General features: G+C 44.3%; 1 protein-coding gene across 3 annotated transcripts in view; it reads left to right on the top strand.

Moving 5' to 3' along the window:
• DSCAM (DS cell adhesion molecule) overlaps positions 1–21,441 on the top strand; it is a 586,110-nt gene that overhangs the window by 495,527 nt on the left and 69,142 nt on the right. For all 3 annotated transcript variants that reach the window (XM_056559695.1, XM_056559697.1, XM_056559696.1), the window contains 2 exons: positions 2,222–2,252; positions 11,118–11,230. In XM_056559695.1, the coding sequence (XP_056415670.1) occupies positions 2,222–2,252; positions 11,118–11,230 (144 nt within the window). The remainder of the gene's footprint in view (positions 1–2,221; positions 2,253–11,117; positions 11,231–21,441) is intronic.

Here is a 21,441-nt window from a genome sequence, read left to right as displayed (position 1 = left end):
TGTGGGATCTTATACCATATGAGAAGTATCTGTAGGGTCTTATACCATATGAGATGTATCTGTGGGATCCTGTACCATATGAGAAGTATCTGTGGGGTCCTATACCATATGAGAAGTATCTGTGGGATCCTATACCATATGAGAAGTATCTGTGGGATCCTATACCATATGAGAAGTATCAGTGGGATCCTATACCATATGAGAAGTATCTGTAGGGTCTTATACCATATGAGAAGTATCTGTGGGGTCCTAGACCAATAGTGGTGTTCCCAAAGAGGCTGTTTTTTGAAGAGGCTTCACTAATAGCATTGACCAGTATATTAACCCTTTAATGAGGCAGCTTGTTTAGGCCTGAATGACCAGACCAATATTTATTTTTATGTTTTGGGCCCTGTGAGAGATTGTTTTTTGTGGGATCAATTGTAAGCTGTAGAGGGAGGCACATATCATTTTACCATAAAATGTACAGTGCAATGAGAAAAATATTACTTGGGGGGAAGGGGGGTTTGAAATATTATTACCTTACTTTTGTTTTGTATATGTGCTGTATGAGGGCTCATTTTTTGCAGTGTAATGTTTAGTTTTTACGGCGTGATCTGTGTTCTATTTTTCTTTTGATGGGACTTGTTGATGACTGTTTTTTAATATTCAAAGAACAGCAATTCTGGCATTTGGTATTTTTTAACACCTTTTTTTGTTGTTTTTGTTTTTTTATGCCATTTACCATAATCTGGATTGTAAACATTATATTTTACTACTTTAAACAATTTCACACGTGACTATACCAAATCAGTTCGGCACAGTGGTAAGGGAGAGACCTCCAGCCGCCATTTTAGAGATTGTTCTGCAGGGGTGCAGTGAAAGTCGCCAAACCCCCGGCAACTGTAATTTTTGTCTTTCGATGCTGTGATTAATGCCAAAGGGTTAATGGTAGACATTAAGGAGATCACCATTTACAAGTATTGGGAAGCTAGTAGACTCCATATAACTCAAGGACAAGTTGCCAAGTGGCGGTAATTCTTTTCTGTGTCAACCATGGCCATGTAGGATCTAAATGCAAGATAGTTTAAAGGGGTACTCTGGTGGATAACAAATGTTTTCAAATCAACTGGTACCTAAAAGTTAAACAGATTTGTAAATTACTTCTGTATAAAAAAATCTTAATCCTTCCAGTACTTATCAGGTGCTGTATGCTCCAGAGGAAGTTGAGTAGTTTTTTCCAGTCTGACCACAGTGCTCTCTGCTGACACCTCTGTCCATGTAAGGAACTGTCCAGAGTAAGAGCAAATCCCCATAGCGAACTTTTCCTACTCAGTTCAGTTCCTGACATGGACAGAGGTGTCAACAGAGAGCACTGTGGTCAGACAGAAAGGAACTTCATAACTTCCTGTGGAGCATACAGCAGCAAATCTGTCTAACTTTCTGGAACCAGTTGATTTTAAAACATTTGTTTTCCGCCGGAGTACCCCTTTAAAAGAAATTTGGACAGTCATATGATGCCACAAAGGAGTTTCAAGTACACCCTGTAGTCATAGAAAGTAGAAAAGGAAATCCAGCTCCCGGTGGAAAAAATCCAATAAAACTTAACGTTTAATGAAACATATTGAAAACTGGTAGCCACATTGGTGGCAAGTGACATGTCACTCATAAAAACCAGAGTGAAACACCGACGTGTTTCGAGCAGACGCTCTTAGTCATGGGTTAGACCATTAGGCCATGACTAAGAGCGTCTGCTCGAAACGCGTCTGCGTTTCACTCTTGTTTTTATGAGTGACATGTCACTTGCCACCAATGTGGCTACCAGTTTTTAATATGTTTCATTAAACGTTAAGTTTTATTGGATTTTTTCCACCGGGAGCTGGATTTCCTTTTCTACTTTCTATGACTACGGGTAGAGGCGGCTCCTTACATCCGTGCTTCCGGACCATATGCTGTGGTGTCAACTTATGAGAAGAATTATTTGGTGAGCGGATCTTCTTTTTTTCCTCCTTGTACCCTACACCCTGTAGTCATTGACCATGAGGCCGGCTCTATATATTTGCTATTTTGCATTCAATAGCATAGTGTTTTTGGAATGTGTCCCAAAAGTCAAGAGCAGCTTCCAAATATCTTATACAACACAACCTTGGCTGCATATAGATGAATGTAATAAACTTCTGGTATAGACTTGTGTATTTTTGATGATCTGATGTATCTTTTTTTATTTTTTTTTTCATTTCAGATGCTAAAAGTTTGGCTGAAATGCTCATGAGGTAAGAGGATCACATGGGACGTTTTGTAAAAATTTGCTATTCATTGTATATATTTCTTCCCTTATTTTTCCTATTTAATTGTGTTCTTGTTGTCTCCGTTTTCCCTCAATGAAACATGTAGGAACAGGCAGATCTTCTTCCAGCATAAAATGTAAATGACTTGTTAAAATGATCACGCTTCCCCCTTGAGCAAGTGCAGGCGGTGCGGATAACTGAGACATCTTGGAGAATTGGTCTCATTACTGTTACTGTCAATGATCTGAATCCATCTCCTATAATTCACTGTCGTGATGCCAAACCGTAGACCTGACACTGCTGTCATGAGGAGTTTGGGTTACATTCTGGGGTAGTAGGAAAATTGTACTGCGGACTAAGACTGTAGACTAAAAATAAGTAATTGACCTCTAAAACATACTGTGGTCTTCCTCATCTTGAGTTCTTGTAGAATTTCCACCATTATTCCAAAGCAGCTCTCTTTTTGAGGTGGGTTCCCAATTCAGGTAAATGTTTAAAGTGTACCTGTCATCAACAAAAACTTTTTTATATAATGTAGATAATACCAATATATGTATATTTGTAATATGTGTATATTTTTCGGTTAAAAAAATGCTGTCCCTGCAGCTATTGTCTGTGTTTCTCTATGAGGAGACCAAATGCAGGAAGTGAGGGTGGGACAAGCAGGGCTCTGTACAGGCTCCTCACTTGTCAATCATTCTGATATGAGAGCCGGGAACATGTCACAGAGCCTCAGTGTACAGAGCCCTGCTTGTCCTCAGTGTACAGAGCCCTGCTTGTCCTCAGTGTACAGAGCCCTGCTTGTCCTCAGTGTACAGAGCCCTGCTTGTCCTCAGTGTACAGAGCCCTGCTTGTCCTCAGTGTACAGAGCCCTGCTTGTCCTCAGTGTACAGAGCCCTGCTTGTCCACCCTCACTTCCTGTATTTGGTCTCCTCATAGAGACACACATGCAATAGCTGCAGGGACAAAATATACACATTTTTACCAAAGTATATTACAAATATTCATATAATAGTATTATCTACATTGAATAAAAAGTTTTTGTTGAGGACAGTTACTTTAACTCCCGTAAAGGAGCCTAACAACATGACTGGGGATTTAATAAGCCAAGCCAAAAACTCCCTCAGAAGGGAAAGTTAGCCATCTTTCCTTCTGGCGAAATTTCTGACTTGGCTTATTAAATCCCCAGTCATGTTCTAAGGCTTCTTAAAGGAGTCAAATAGTGACTTATAGGGAAGGCTACTTCTGGTCCATGTAAGAGAGCTACGTATGCTTCTTCCTAGAATTACCAGTAGAGCTTAAAAGTGTTAGTCTCTTCAACTTTGAGACTCATGTTCTCAGACAGATTCCCAAAAGTCCAGCGCTGGAGGTCCCATGGAAGTCTATGGGACTCCCAGCATCAAGCTTCCGGGAATCCATCTGATCACGTAAGTTTTGGGCTATGAGATTACCCAGAAAGTATAAATGTATGCTGACACCCAAGCAAAGGGGTACTAACACGTGAATGGCTTATAAGACTTCACGCACCTTTATGGCGCTCTCCTCAAGAAGAAACATTACCCCTTTGGTCCCAAACCATTGTTCCAGCAATTCATCGCTATATTATACGAAATGGGTCTTAATGATGAACCATTTGTGACGTAAACAATATATTGGGCCCTTAAGGGTTCATACTCTAACCAGAACCACTGGTTACTCCAAGTTAGGGTGATCTCACACAGCAGTATAACACATTATATTCTGTCCACAAGACGTAACACTGGCATGATGTCTTTACATAGCGCCTTTTTGGTGATGCTGTCCTGATAAATATTTTATATGCACATCTAGATTCCTTGAGGCTTCTCTGTAGTGAATAAATATTGACTTAAAGGGATACTCTGGTGCTCCAGCGCTCTGAACATTTTGTTCAGACGCTCAGAACCTGAGGCCATGATCGTGACGTCACGGCCATGCCCCAACCCCCCAACCCCTTGCCACTCCCCCTCCATTCATGTCTATTGGAGGGGGCATTACACGCCCCCTTCCATAGACATGAATGGAGGGGGCGTGATGTCACAGGGGGGCGTGTCCGTGACATCACTGCCGCAGGGACCTGGCATTTGTTTAGAACACCGGGTGCTTCAGGAGATCGCGGGGGCCCCAGATGCGGGACCACCACGATCAGACATCTTATCCGTTATCCTTTGGATAGGGGATAAGATGCGGAGTACCCCTTTAAAGTGTAGAAATTGAAGAAATTTCATAGCAGTCCCAACACTTTAGAGAACACCAGAAACCATTTATATTAGGACAATGGTGAAGGACTCGGGCCAACGGCTCTATTTACTCTTTCCTCATGATTTCCAGAATGGACCACGTTGGTTGTGTGGACAGAACTCCATTCATATCAATAGACAAATTACAAAAAAAATTGCGTCCAGTCTACTATCTAGACAGTTAAAAATGTCCTTTATTTTTGAGATCTAGAAATAAGAACATGTTCACCTCAGTTAAGTTCTGTCTTATGGTATTTAGAGAGAACGCGGTGAGAATAATCTTATAAATTGGTGGAATTATTCCTGACTTTCCCGTCTTCACCGTTTTCCTCTTTTGCACAGAACACAATAATTGGGCCGGTTGTGTCAGGATGATGGATACCTTTAGCCCCTTTTTAGATGTTTGACACTACATGCCACTTACTGTTACTTTAATAACAGACTGATGTAATACTTTTCTCCTCAAAGATGCTGAACCATCCAAATTGTGTGAAATTGTATTCCATCATTGACACGAAAACAACAAACTGAAAAGGAGTCCTTCAGTTGTTCAGTAGTTGCCTTCTGTCAGAATAAAGAAAAAAAAATACTATAAAAGATCAGGGCTGCCATCAGAAATTTTGGGGCCCCTTACACAGCTCAAGGCCTGGGCCACCCCCCCCCCCCCCCCACACACACACACACCTGACTCCTCCCCACCTATGCCCCCCCCCCCTCCCCCAAGGGCCTGCCCGCTATCTTCCCAATCATCAATAAAAAAAATTCATTTAAACCACAGGACAAGAAAAACAAGAGCCCTTTAGTTCAATGGGGAAGGAAGGAGAAAATAGTATCACCATACATATTATCATCATACTGTTACTGACCAAATCCTGTATACTGAGACCAATGCTACCAATAATACCAGTATACAAGGAGGAATTTTATCACTATACATATTACCATCATACTGTTACTGACCAAATCCTGTATACTGAGACCAATATTACCAGTATACAAGGAGGAAATATTCCCCCCATACAGTGACCATATAGTAGTAGATATTAGCTCTACACAGGCTCTGCAGACCATATAAGGGATTACATACAGTTACATCAGGTGACGTCTTCTCTGATCGGTGTCATTCATTTTCCTTTTTCTTCTTCTTCCAGCCACGACCGTCATGACAATTTCTTCCTTTCACAACTCGTCTCCACAGAACCTGCCAGACAAACATTTTAGGCTCCCCACTTTTCCTGAACCTATAACAATCCATACAGTAATAATACGGTGGCTAGATAAGTGGGTTGGGAAAGAGTAGGTTGGTTCCGTCCACCACCCATTAGGTAGTTAGGTTGCTCCAGAAAGGAGACAGGTCCTTTCACATAGTTTCCCTCATTACACAGGTGTCCAGTGCAGGGAGGTACCACCTGTAGGTAGGCCCCCGTGTAGATAGCTGCCCCCTATAGATAGTTACTCCCTGAATGCAGTAGCAGCCCCCTATAAGTAGGGGCTATTCCCTTTAGGTAGGTCTCCCTGTATATAGTTACAGTCCCCCATATACAGTAGTAGCCCCGCCCCCTTTTAGGTAGGAGTAGCAGCAGCCCCCTTTTGGTAGGTATTAGCAGCAGCCCCCTTTAGGTAATAGTAGTGGCAGCCCCTTTTAGGTAATAATAGAAGCAGCCCCCTTAGTAATAGCCAGCAGCACCCTCTAAGGTAGTAATAGCCAGCAGCCTCCTTAGGTAGTAATAGCAGTAGCCCCCTTAGGTGTAATCAGGAGCTCCCTCAGGTAGTAATCAGTAGCCCCCTTATGTAGTAATAGCAGTAGCCCTGTTAGGTAGCAATCAGTAGCCCCCTTATGTAGTTATCAGTATCCCCCTTAGGAAGTTATCAGTATCCCCCTTAGGTAGTTATCAGTAGCCCCCTTAGGTAGTTATCAGTAGCCCCCTTAGGTAGTTATCAGTAGCCCCCTTAGGTAATTATCAGTTGCCCCCTTAGGTAGGAATAATGACCCCCCTTAGGTATCAATAGAAAACAAAAATACATATTTACCTGGCTCCAGCGCGGTCCATGACCTCTTCCCTTCTGTCTTCTTCTCCGGTCTGTGCTCTGGCGCATGATGATGTCATTTATGTACCGGAGCGCAGAGGACGGATGCCCGGGCCTCTTGTCAGCACCTGCATAATATGGGCGGCCCACAAGAGTGATTGACTGGGCGAGGAGCCAATGGCTCTTCGCTCTGTCAATCAGCTGAGCCCGAGCGCCACATTTAACTATAGGCAAGTCTGTAAGATACACTTATAGTTTAATGTGTCCTGGACTGGCCATGGAAGCAGGAGACTGCTGTGTAAATAGTGGTCCCCTGCTTCTGTGCTGCGGCGGCTGCAGGGGGTTTTTGTATCTAAAACGTGCAGGGGGTGCAGCGGGAGCCCGGGCCCCTGGATTACTGGCTGTACCCCCCTGACGGCGGCCCTGGAAAAGATACTCCTAAAAAGACACTCATCCTCCTTGGGGCCATCTAACTGATAGGGAGCAATGATACCTGGGAAAATAAATATGCAAAATAGCTCTCCTCCAGAAGGATAGAAAAACTGTCTCTCTAGTGCCACCTAAAGGTTACTACCCTTAAAGTCCATATATTGTAGTTTTCTTCTTCCTAGAATACTCAGCCCTGGTGAGTCATACAACTGATGGAAATCCCTTAACAATATAATCAGCTTTAGGTGCAAAATTGGATTATTTGTCCGTAAGTTAATATAGGTGTCTGAGATCTATTTATTGGCCTTCGTAAAGTTCATGGGGTCATTTCATGTTGCTGAGAAGGTGGTCGTGTGATGTGTATCACCCGCAGAGAAAAAAATGTAAGCGCACGACCACTGCTAAAACTGCTTCTCACAATCCAAAACCATGAAAACTCATAGAAAAATCTCCCATTGATGGTAATGGGAGTTATGGAAACCATATAGCTCATGGTGTTGTATTGTTTACACACCTCCCAATAAAGCCATGTCAGCTAAAGAGGTACTCCGCCCCTAGTCATCTTATCTCTTATCCAAAGGATAGGGAATAAGATGTCTGATCGTGGGGGGTCCCTCCTCTGGGGACCCCCGCTATCACCCTGCTGCACCCAGAGTTCGTTTAGAGCGTAGGGTGCAGCGCGGGAGGCTTGTGACATCACGGTCATGCCCCCTCAATGCAAGCCTATGGGAAGGTGGCATGGTTGTGACGTCACGAGCGGGGTGTGGCCATGATGTCACAAGCCTCCTCCCCGCATTACCAGTCATCCGGCATGGAGCGAAGTTCGCTCTGTGCACAGATGTCTGGGGTGCCGCAGCCGAAATCGGACATCTTATTCCCTATCCTTTGGATAGGGGATAAGATGTCTAGGGGAGGAGTACCCCTTTAAGTATACATAGACAGCCATTTTCAGACTTCTCAACCACTTCCGGTAACAAGGTTGGAGAACCCTTGATTTGAAGATAGGTGAGGGTCCCAAAGATGAGACCTGCATCTATCAGATAGTTATGGCATATGCTGTGGAGTATAACAGGAGAAAGAAGCAAATTTGTCTTTTTAGACAATATGAGATCTTCTTAGATCATCTGATAATCACAGATTTGGCTCCTGAAACACTTGGCCATCAACTATTATCACAAGAAAAAGCTGCGAATGGCTCCTAATGTTCTTGCATGGAAATCAGGTTATCGCCTGATGCAAACAGTGTTACTACTTATAATGTGGCACCTTTAGGTGGTGGAAACAAGGTTCTCTGCTGCTTCTCTTGAGTTTATGACCGCAGATTAAATTCTATGGATTCTGCTACGAGCAGACAGGGCTAGCCACCAAACTGCACACACAATGCGAGCCTCCAATACTTGCACACACAGAGCTATCCTCCAAACCTTATTGTACACACAGGGCTAGCCTCCAAACCTTACTGCACACACAGAGATAGCCTCCAAACCTTATTGTACACACAGGGCTAGCCTCCAAACCTTACTGCACACACAGGGCTAGCCTCCAAACCTTACTGCACACACAGGGCTAGCCTCCAAACCTTACTGCACACACAGAGCTAGCCTCCAAACCTTATTGTACACACAATGCGAGCCTCCAAACCTTACTGCACACACAGAGCTAGCCTCCAAACCTTATTGTACACACAGAGCTAGCCTCCAAACCTTACTGCACACACAGTGCTAGCCACCAAACCTTACTGCACACACAGGGTTAGCCTCCAAACCATACTGCACACACACAATGCTAGCCTTCAAACCTTACTGCACACACACAATGCTAGCCTTCAAACCTTAACTGCACACACACATTGCTAGCCTTCAAACCTTACTGCCCACAAAGGGCTAGCCTCCAAACCATACTGCACACACAGGGCTAGCCTCCAAACCATACTGCACACACAATTCTAGCCTCCAAACCTTACTGAACACACAGCTAGCCTCCAAACCATACTGCACACACAGAGCTAGCCTCCAAACTTTACTGCATACACACAGAGCTAGCCTCCAAACCATACTGCACACACACAATGCTAGCCTCCAAACTTTACTGCACACAAAGGGCTAGCCTCCAAACCATACTGCACACACACAATGCTAGCCTCCAAACCTTACTGCACACACAGAGCTAGCCTCCAATCCTTACTGCACACACAGAGCTAGCCTCCAATCCTTACTGCACACACAGAGCTAGCCTCCATTCCTTACTGCACACACAGAGCTAGCCTCCAATCCTTACTGCACACACAATGCTAGCCTCCAAACCTTACTGCACACACAGAGCTAGCCTCCAATCCTTACTGCACACACAGAGCTAGCCTCCATTCCTTGTTGCACACACAATGCTAGCCTCCAAACCTTACTGCACACACAGAGCTAGCCTCCAATCCTTACTGCACACACAGAGCTAGCCTCCAATCCTTACTGCACACACAGAGCTAGCCTCCATTCCTTGCTGCACACACAGAGCTAGCCTCCATTCCTTACTGCACACACAGAGCTAGCCTCCATTCCTTACTGCACACACAATGCTAGCCTCCAAACCTTACTGCACACACAGAGCTAGCCTCCAATCCTTACTGCACACACAGAGCTAGCCTCCAATCCTTACTGCACACACAGAGCTGCGGCCAGTTAGCCCTGTGTGTCTGCTCGCAGCAGAATCCTCAGCAGATTTCCTGCAGCGTGAAATAGAACAATTAGACCTTTAGAACAATTTTTTCCAAGCCGGAGGAGCCTTATTTCAGTTTGCACCTGGGCTCCCATTGAAGAAAAAAATGTCTCTCTAAAATAAGTATTTCCATAATTCTTTATTCATTTATTAGTTTATTTTTTTAAAGTATTTGCAAAGTTACAATGTAGATGTAAACGGTGAAACGTCATCTAAAGTGGACTTGCCCTTTAAGATCACCTCCGGGCGATGTCGGTGGGCTCTGTGTTGAGCATCTTACAGCCATCAGATTCCTGTAAACAGGACGGAATAAACTTTGATTTTATGGTTTTATTACCCCACTTCTACGTTATTATTTGAGCTTCCTGTGACTGCAGGAGGCAGACAGCCAGGACGTCATTAAACAGAAGTGCTAGGAAAGTGCAGACACATGGTGCGCTTGATGTCGGTTCACCTAGATGTGATATACATCCATTAAGGCAGTGTTTTCCAAACAGCGTACCTCCAGCTGTTGCTAAACTACAACTCCCAGCATGCCCGGACAGCCTGCAGCTGTCCGGGCATGCTGGAAGTTATAGTTTTGTAACAGCTGGAGGCACACAAAACCCTGCATTAAGGGCTATAACATAGGGAGTCCGGGCATGCTGGAAGTTATAGTTTTGTAACAGCTGGAGGCACACAAAACCATGCATTAAGGGCTATAACTTAGGGAGTCCGGGAATGCTGGAAGTTGTAGTTTTGTAACAGCTGGAGGCACACAAAACCATGCATTAAGGGCTATAACATAGGGAGTCCGGGCATGCTGGAAGTTGTAGTTTTGTAACAGCTGGAGGCACACAAAACCCTGCATTAAGGGCTATAACATAATGAGTCATTTACCAGTGTTATAGATTGATGCTTAAAGGGGTACTCTGGTGGAAAACCTTTTTATTTATTTTTTATGAACTGGCGCCAGAAAGTAAAACAGATTTGTAAATTACTTCTATTAAAAAAATCTTAATCCTGTCAGTACTTATTAGCAGATGTATGCTACAGAGGAAATTCTATTCTTTTTGAATTTCTTTTTTGTCTTGTCCACAGTGCTCTCTGCTGACACCTCTGTCCGTGTCAGGAACTGTCCATGGGGATTTATTCCTGCTCTTGACAATTCCTGATACGGGCATCAGGTGTCAGCAGAGAGCACTGTGGACAAGACAAAATAGAAATTCAAAAAGAATAGAATTTCCTCTGTAGCATACAGCTGCTAATAAGTACTGAAAGGATTAAGGTTTTTAAATAGAAGTAATTTACAAATCTGTTTAACTTTCTGGCACCAGTTGATTTAAAAAAAAAAAAAAAGTTTTCCACCGGAGTACCACTTTAATACTAATGCTGTATTTTTGAGTTTGCATTATTGACCGTTTCTGTTCCCTTCTTCTGTTCCCAGTAAGAATACTCGGACGTCAGACACGCTGAACAAGCAGCAGACCCTCAGAATGCACATAGATATTCCCCGAGCACAACTCCTTATAGAAGAGCGGGACACCATGGAGACTATCGGTACGTGTTTACTACGCCAAGGCTGCCATAGGCAAAACGCTGGCTATTGTTATAGGTTATCAATACAATGGCACTGACCCCTTATTAGGGTTTGTTCACACAGGCCGAACTTGTGCGGAATGTCAGCACGGAATATTCCACACGGACATTCCACTGCAGCAGAGTCTCATTGATTTCAACGGAATTCTGCTGCGTTTTTCACACGGCAGAATTTACACACCAGATATTTCTGCCAGGGAAATTCCGATTCCGACATCCGCCGAAAAAATTCCCCAAAAAAGTCCATTCTTTCTGTGGAGACCACAAGGAAATGCGTATCTGCCAAATGTGCGGAATGTCTGCCGGTATTTTTCCGGGAGACCATCTGCACATTTTACGCTCGTGTGAACATAGCCTTGTTACAGTGGATCTGATCCTTACCCTTGGCAATTTTTTCCTGCTTCCAACATTAACTTTAAAGGGGTACTCTGCTGCCCCAGCGTTGGGAACATTTTGTTCCCAACGCTTGAAGCGGGCGGTGGGGGTCGGGACGCCATGAGCACGCGCCCTCGTGATGTCACACCACACCCCTCAATGCAAGTCTATGGGAGGGGGCGTGGCGGCTGCCACGCCCCCTCCCATAGACATGCATTGAGGGGGCGTGGTGTGACATCATGACCCCCGCCGCCTGCACCCAACAGTCTAAACGAATACCGGCTGCTGCATAGAGATCGCGGGGGTCCCAGCTGCGGGACCCCCACGATCAGACATGTTATCCCCTATCCTTTGGATAGGGGATAAGATGTCTAGGGGTGGAGTACCCCTTTAAGAACGGACTGGTCACTCGCTGACTCCTATACCCCACCTCCGACAGACACCATTGTCAACAGATAATCCCTGTCATTCTTTCCACCTGTCAACCTTGTGTATGGCTGGTCGGGGAAGAACAGTAGCACTTCTATACGGTGGTTTTATGTTACTTCCATTCAATAAATATACACACAAGTAATACAATTCCTACATAATAGCACCATACAGTGCGACTATCACCCACACAGTGAACGCCTAAGTGTTGTATAGTGTATATACATTATAGTGATATAAACATGTAGCACATAAAATGCTGTGCTGTCATACATTTACAACATAATAGTACCATACGGTACACCTGCCTTCATGCCATGATGCTATATATTGCCTATGTTACAGGCAGGCAGCTCTCTAAAATCCGTAGGCTAATAATATGACATCATTGGGGGTCTGATTCTCCCCACCTCGGACGATCAGCTAATATAAGGGGGGTTGCAGTACATATAAACTCAATACAATACCCCTCCCCCCCCCCCCCCCCCACCAAATTAAAATTTTTGGTTTAAGTTTTCTTTCTCCTCACCTTCTTAGAGTCAAAGTGTTTTTATTTTGTCACTGACAGAGTCATATTTAGGCTTAAATATTTTTATTATTTTTTATTTTTATTTTTTATTTATTAAATTTTTTTAGCAACTGGTGCCAGAAAGTTAAACAGATTTGTAAATTACTTCTATTAAAAAAATCTTAATCCTTCCGGTACTTAATTAGCTGCTGAATTCTACAGAGGGAATTATTTTCTTTTTGGAACACAGAGCTCTCTGCTGACATCACGAGCACAGTGCTCTCTGCTGACATCTCTGTCCATTTTAGGAACTGTCCAGAGCGGCGTATGTTTGCTATGGGGGATTTTCTCCTACTCCTGACAGTTCTTAAAATGGACAGAGATGTCAGCAGAGAGCACTGTGCTCGTGATGTCATCAGAGAGCTCTGTGTTCCAAAAAGAAAAGAATTTCCTCTGTAGTATTCAGCAGCAAATAAGTACTGGAAGGATTAAGATTTTTTTTTATATACGTAATTTACAAATCTGTTTAACTTTCTGGCACCAGTTGATTTAAAAAAAAAAAAAAAAGTTACTATTCATTGGCCCCCTTAATTTTACCATATACCATAAGGATCAGGAATGTGCTTGTTTAATTGTATGGGCAATTCTGCACGTGGTGACAGTAATTATGTTTTTTTTTTTTTGTTTTATTATTTTTATGGGGAAAGGGGGTTGATTAGAATTTGTATTAGGGGGAGATATTTTTACCTTTTTTTTTGTTAACACTTTTAAGTCCTTCTAAGGACCTTTTTTTAGGCAATTTTCACATATGCATTACATTGATCTAATGGATCAGTGCTCTACTGGTACAGGCTGTATCAATAGCCGAAACTGGAAGGTACTGAGGCCTACTACAATCTTCAGGCTGCCCTTACGAACACCAGGGATGTGTGTGTCAACATTTTTTAAATGCCGCAATTGCTGCTGATCGTATCATTTAAATGTCAGGCATTACTGGTGGGGGTCAGCTGCAGATAGCAGCCAGCAGCCACCGGGTATGGAGCCCGCTATATAACCGAGCCATATTCTCACACCCGAACCATGCCGTATGTCATAGGTCAAGAAGGAGTTAAGTGAATGGACTGTGCTGTAATACCAGCCTCTAAACGCCTGGAGCTGCTACTTATACAGTGAAGGGCTTGTAGATCAGCGAGGGGTGCGGAGAGTCAGACCCCCACCTATCTAATATTGATGTGATGGAGCATCCACTGTGTTGTTTGGAACTCGGTGTTGCTGAACTATTGTTACTCTGCTTCCTGTGCCAAAAAAAGCGTGTTAGAGGATTAGCTGCTAATACGTATGTGGTAGTGGGGTGTGATGAGGGCAGATGTTGTTACCCTAGGGGCAGATGGCATTAACCCCTTGTATTCGTGACGCCAGGGTGGGGTTTAGCCTATAACCACCCGAAGGTATACCGCTGGATCCTGGGCTAGGCACGGGGGCAATAAAGACTCTGATGCCAAGTTACGGACAATGGTAGCTTTACTGAGGGTAGACAGATGGTAAAGTCTATACAGTTCAGCCAGGGCCCAAGGAGGTGACCAGTGACGCAGAGACCTTAAGGGCTTGCTGGGACTTGTAGTAGGACTGGACAATTGAACGCAGACCGCGCTGACATGACAGATGACAGGGACTGACTTGACTCATAAAGCTGTGACTTTATCTTACTTGACTTGATGGCGGCTGCAGGACTGGACTTTGAGGTCTCCAACACTCTGGAAACACACACTAGACAAGACTGCACTGGACCCAGGGCTTATATGGGGGAGACTAGCAGGGAGCCCATAGGTCACTCTTGGGGTCATCTGGTCACTGGAATCACATGACATATCTCTTAAAGATACAACACATTTTATAATACAATACACTGCAGAACATATGTACAGGGGGGAAATAGGTGCAAGGGGCCCGGGGGACACTGAAGGAGGCTGCCTGACAGGACAGCAAGGATACGGAGCAACATCTCCCATACTGGGCCACCACACGTAATAACGTTGATCTGAATCCATGGCAACATTTGTTTTGGAAACAGCACTAGTAGACCGCTTGCAGGGCGCAAATATTAATGATCACTTAGGTACAACGGGGCCAGACCACAATGTGCCAAGAACGACAGATCACAGAGACTACTGCCTGATAGAGTGCGGCAGAACTAAGGATCCTACCCTCATGCTACCCAGCTCCCTCCATGTGATTGTCAAGGCATGCTGGGAGTTGTAATCGTACTGTATGGGGTATGTAGCTTATATGCAGGCCTATGTGTCTGTATCCTGAACTGTCTGTGCCAGCGCCATCGAGAGACATAAGTTTGTATCGGAGTTGTGTGCACAGAAGGGGAGGAGACTATGTGGTGTCGGGGTGCAAAGTGAGGTGTAGGGGCAGATGGTGTTGCCCAAGGGCAGATGGTATTAACCCCTTCATGTTCATGACGCCAGGGCGTGGTTTGCCTATGTAACCACCCGAGGGTAATCATGTTAGTCCTAGGTTAGGCAGGGGTAAAAAATAGTTCAAGGCCAGGTTAAGGATAACGGTAGCTTTACTGAAGTTGAACAGGTCTAACAGTCTTTACAGCTCGGCCAGGATCCCAGAGAGGTGACCGGTAACACAGGGGACCTCGCAGTTTGCTGGGACTTGCAGTGTTTGGACAGACTCTAGCAGAGCCACGCTGACTATAATAGACTTGACAGAAGATAGTGACAGCAGACATAGATGACTTGACTTACTGACTTGTGGCTGTAATTTAGGTTGAGGCCTCCAGATGTGCTGGACACCGGATCTGAGACGTCTGGACTGGACTTGACCTCAGGATCTAAGAGAGATGTAAGAGCAAAAGAGGCAGATTGCAGCTCATCCATTCCTTATAAAGGGGGGGGGGGGGGGGGGCTGAGCAAGGAGCCCATAGGCTAGCTGCTGGTCACCTGGTGCTCTCTGGGTAACAAAACATGTGACTTAAGGGTTGTCACATATTTAAAGGGGTTCTCTGGTGCTTACACATATTATCCCACATAAGATGCCTGATCGTGGGAGTCCCGCCACTGGGGACCCCCGGGATCTTGCACGCGGCACCCCGTTTTTAATCAGTCCCTGGAGCGTGTTCGCTCCGGGTCTGATTACCGGCGACCACAGGGCCGGCAGCGTGTGACGTCATGCCTCCGCCCCCGTGTGACGTCACGCTCCGCCCCTCAATGCAAGCCTATGGGAGGAGGGGGCGTGACAGATATTATGCCCCTCCCGTCGGCTTGCATTGAGGGGCGGAGCGTGACATCACACGGGGGCGGAGGCATGACGTCACGCGCTGCCGGCCCTGTGGTCGCCAGTAATCAGACCCGGAGCGAACACGCTCCAGGGACTGATTAAAAACAGGGTGCCGCGTGCAAGATCCCGGGGGTCCCCAGTGGCGGGACTCCCGCAATCAGGCATCTTATCCCCTATCCTTTGGATAGGGGATAATATGTGTAAGCACCGGAGAACCCCTTTAAACATGTGACAACCCTTATCATGTGACTAACAACCATGTGACCATATCAAAGGTCCTTTATTCTTAGTACATAACTTATACACATTATGGGGGAACACTGCAGGTGAGTCCTGAGGACGTACAGGGCTTTTAGGTCTTCTTCACACACAGAAAATTACTCAGTATTTTGCATTAAAGGGGCACTCCGCTGGAAAACTTTTTTTTGTAAATCAACTGGTGCCAGAAAGTTAAACAGATTTGTAAATGACTTCTATTAAAAAATCTTAATCCTTCCAGCACTTATTAGCTGCTGAATACTACAGAGGAAATTATTTTCTTTTGGAACACAGAGCTCTCTGCTGACATCATGACCACAGTGCTCTCTGCTGACATCTCTGTCCATTTTAGCAACTGTCCTGAGCAGCATAAGTTTGCTATGGGGATTTTCTCTTACTCTGGACAGTTCTTAAAATGGACAGAGATGTCAGCAGAGAGCACTGTGCTCGTGATGTCAGCAGAGAGCTCTGTGTTCCAAGAAGAAAATAATTTCTTCTGCAGTATTCATCAGCTAGTAAGTACTGGAAGTATTAAGATTTTTTAATAGAAGTAATTTACAAATCTGTTTAACTTTCTGGCACCAGTTGATTAAAAAAAATAAAAAATAAAAAAAAATAGTTTTCCACCGGAGTACCCCTTTAATATTGCGGCAGCAGTGTCCCGTCTTGCCCATTGATTGGCTGAGAAGGCAGGTCCTGCTCTGACGTGTTGTCTTTACAAGGCTGTCCTGGCATGCTGGTAGTTGTAGTTTTCAAGCCAGGTTGGAGACTAATTTCCCAACCAAGGTGCCTCCAGCTGTTGCAAAACTACAACTGCCAGCATGCCCGGACAGCCAAAGGCTGTCCGGGCATGCTGAGAGTTGTAGTTTTACATCTGCTTTATAACCACAGGTTGGAGACTAATGGCTTGGACCAGTGTTTCCCAACCAAGGTGCCTCCAGCTGTTGCAAAACTACAACTCCCAGGATGGCATGCTGAGAGTTGTAGTTTTGCATCTGCTGGATAGCCACAGGTTGGAGACTAATGGTCAGACCAGTGTGTCCCAACCAGGGTGCCTCCAGCTGTTGCAAAACTACAACTCCCAACATGCCCGGACAGCCAAAGACTGTCCTGGCATGCTGGGAGTTGTAGTCTTGGAACACCTGGAGGCAAACTGGTTGGGAAACACTGACCCACAACTCAGGATTGCAGAGGTTAACATCTCCCACTGTAATGAGACAATTCAGTGTTGTCTGCCAGACTGCGGTAGGAGTTAATATTGGCAGCGTCTTGGTGCTGTTACCTTTTCCTTGGCACAGGCACAGATTCCTAATAACCTGCAAGGCTTTAAGACTCGTATTTCCAGCACATACCGTCCGCCCGCTGCCTTGTTTGGGCAAAAAATGCAAACAAAAGAAGTGTGCAGATTTCCCGCAGCTCCGTCGCTGGCCTCCTTGTCACACCGAAGACTTAACGGATAAGTGGAAAAGTTCCAGCCCCTCCGAGGGACGAAAGGCTCTTCTGCTGTATAAATAAGGCGTCTCATCAGGAATTATTGCTTTTTGTCCCGCTCGCACCTTCAGATGACAAATCTGGCCTCTACTTCCACCTGTTCCTGCACATCTCCCTGGTGTATATCACAAGCATTAATATAGTGCAGGATAGGCTATTATTAGAGAATAATGTAAGGGTTCTTGTGTATACCTTCCGCTTACCTCTTTTTGCTCATGTGGCAGGGATGGGAAAGACTCCATTATGGTTTGCAAATGAACAATAATGTGGGTTCTGTAATGCAGCCTACATTTCCCATGAATCCTCCAGGTGGTGATCAGGTGTTTGATTACTCCAGCTGGTCATCTAATGAGGCTGCTGGTGCTGGAGGTCACCCAGGTAACCTCTTCAGACACAAGTCTTTAGGCTGTGCTAACACAGTTAATTTTTCCAGCATTTTTCACAGATTTTTACAGCATTTTATATACATATAGAGCTGGAGGGGAGGTGTATAACTACTATTTATCCTGATCCCATGGAGATAGTAGCAGCAGTATACAGATAGAGCTGGAGGGGAGGTGTATACCTACTATATATAGCCTGATCCCATAGAGATAGCAGCAGCAGTATACATATAGAGCTGGAGGGGAGGCATATAACTACTTTATCTCCTGATCCCATAGGGATAACAGCAGCAGTATACCTATAGAGCTGGAGGGGAGGTGTATAACTACTATTTATCCTGATCCCATGGAGATAGTAGCAGCAGTATACAGATAGAGCTGGAGGGGAGGTGTATACCTACTATATATAGCCTGATCCCATAGAGATAGCAGCAGCAGTATAAAGATAGAGCTAGAGGGGGTGGGTATAACTAATATATATCCTGATCCAATAGCGATAGGAGCAGCAGTATACAGATAGAGCTGGAGGGAAGGTCTACAATATTTCCTGACCCCATAGATATAGCAGCTGCAGAATACAGATAGAGCTGGAGGAGAGCTGTATAACTACTATATATCCTGATCCCATAAAGATAGCAGTATACAGATAGAGCTGGAGGGGAGGTATATAACTACTATATGTCCTGATCCCATAGAGATAGCAGCTGCAGTATACTGATAGAGCTGAGTGGAGAGACATATAACTACTATATAGTCTCAGTTTGGAAACCCTGGGATATGGGAAAGTGCTCGAATCTGACCTCTCGGACCGTCACCTTCATTGACGTCCTCTGTCGATTTTGTTCCAACTCTTTCGCTCCTTAGAAGTGAATAGTCCTCTCCATTGAAGTCATTTTTCCTATTTAGGAATCCCTATTGGTTCCATACCTGCCCTCCATCCCCTTCTGTTCAGTAGGTAGCACAATGGGGTCATGGTCATAAATCTGGTGGCAATTTTTCCCAAATAAAGATGATGTTCCATAAGTTATAATAACCTTCAACCGATAGGGAACATTTTGGTGAAGGGCTGTCATATCGTATCTACCCTACTCCTGTATAGAAGTGTCATGGCCAAAAAAGTGGCTTATTGGTGCACCACCTGGTAACCAGCACCTGAGGTACATTTCCCAGTAGATTCCCCATCAACCACAATAACCCTCGCTGAGGTCTTATTAGTATTGAATGACCTATTTTAAAAAGTGTTTATGTTGGAACTTTTTTATAATTTAACTGGCTACCCGACATGGCCTGTGTGCCACCCAGCTTTCCCGGTCTTCTGAAGACCCAGCAGTGATGGGCTGCTCGTCTTCCCCGGACTTCACACTGCAACGACACTGCCCTGCCCTCTCTCTCCACCCTCACTCAGTGAGCAATAAATTGTCTCTTGCCTGCCCAGTCCCCTTCTTCTGCCCCCACACTAACTCTTCTCTGCCCCTGCCTGCCAGACAGTTAAATCATACTTTACCATGACGAAGGTCCGGTGGCAGGATGTTTAAAATTCCCGGGCAATCTTTGTAGCCCTAGAGTAATGCCATCAGGTGTTGTACCCGAAGTCCCATCACCGGGCTCTGGTGTTTAACGCTCGTTCTGCTGAGATTGTCAGTATCAGGTCGTCCCAAACTCTACTATTTACTATTATTTGACATATAAGTGACATGTGAACCAAGTATAATGGAAATATATCCAGGCATTCAGTAGTTGGAACATACATACACACATACGTTGAGTTATGTGTGTGTGTGTATATATATATATATATATATACAATTTCCCCATATATGGTCATTCCCCACCAGCCACAAATCTGGGGCGATATCTTATAAAATAGATCCGCTGCTCAGGGTTCCTTGCAGAAAGCTTTCAATTTGTTTTACTTACAGGAGAGACAGACAGGCTCCGCATTAAATTGCAGTTTTTTGACCTCCGCGTAACTCTGCTGCCTTTGATTTTAATTTTTTTTCTTTTACAGGATTAACATCTCACATTTCATCTTAGTTCAAAGGATATTTTTCTAGCTCCCACATTAAAAGTTATATTACATTTATGAAAAAAAAAAGGATAATTTTTTTTTAGAGATAAGAGGAGATAGAGATCGACCCTTTCTGAGGTAAATCAGAAAACCTGCACATATTGTAGGTAACCTGATTTATCACCCTCCCACCCCCTCCCCAACTCACTTCCCTATATAGACTCCTTAAAGAGGCACTGTCATTGTTAAAAACTTTTCATATATTGCAGGACTCATTATAATATGACATTTCACAATATACTCCTGTTAAAAAAAAAATATTACATTTTCACCTGAAATTCAAGCTCAAAATAGCCGCCACTAGGGGTCGCTTGTCTTTTAGCCAGACAGACTTGTCTAGATTTTACAGCATACTGAATACCGGACGTAAAGCATACCGGTATCCAGTATAGGAGATTTCTATTGTGTATGCAAAACTACAGATAAAGGATGTGTGGACATGCTGGGAGCTGTAGTTTTACAACAGCTGGAGGCAACACTGCTCTAACACAGTTATTTACAAACATTGCAGCTTCAGTTGTTACTAAACTACAACTCCCAGCATGCTGAAATAGTCAAAGCTTTCTCGGACTCCTGAATGACAAAGAAGTTGATCAGACATTCAGGACTCTGTGAAAGATGAATGACACACATAGTGACAGCTATGCTGATTAGCATCCAGCTTTACTAGGAGAAGATAAAACAGATAGAACATGTATTCATAAAAATGCTGTACTTTTATCTAAAAAATCCTTGCACTAATTTTATAAAGATCTATTCTTATATTTATACATTTTATCCTGTTATCAATTCACCATAATGTCTTCTGATTACTGCAGGCAAGCTCCAAGCATCTTCCTCTGTGTAACATGTACAGCATAAAACCAGAGAGGAAAGGGTTACAGAGTAGAGAGTACTGATTGGCTGACTGCACAGGCTTGCTCCTGTGAGGGAGACAGACTGACACGCCCCCTCCAGCCTGCACAATGAAAAAGTAACTCACCAACAGATAAATGCTTATATCTCTGGATATATAGGTCCTAGACACATAAAAATGATGTGCACATGATCAGGATTGAGGCCTGAGTAACATATCTCTTTTTTTCTTTTTTTTGCACTATGACAGGTACGCTTTAAAGGGGTAGTCTAAATTAAAATTATTTATACCCCAACCACACGATAGATAATAAGTGTCAGATCCTGGGTGAAGGGATGCCCGACCCCTGGGCCCCACTGTAATCTGCAGAATGGGGCCCCGAGTTGTGAATGGAGTAGCGCGAGTCCTGCTCCATTCACACTTTACGGAGCTGCTAAAGATAGCTGAGCACAAAGCTTCACAAACTTATCCCTTATCCTGAGGTTAATTTGAAATACTTCTTTAGGGTAG

Source organism: Hyla sarda, chromosome 2 (genome assembly GCF_029499605.1).
Source record: "Hyla sarda isolate aHylSar1 chromosome 2, aHylSar1.hap1, whole genome shotgun sequence".
Lineage (NCBI taxonomy): Eukaryota > Metazoa > Chordata > Amphibia > Anura > Hylidae > Hyla > Hyla sarda.
This window is presented reverse-complemented; position numbering and strand designations above follow the sequence as displayed.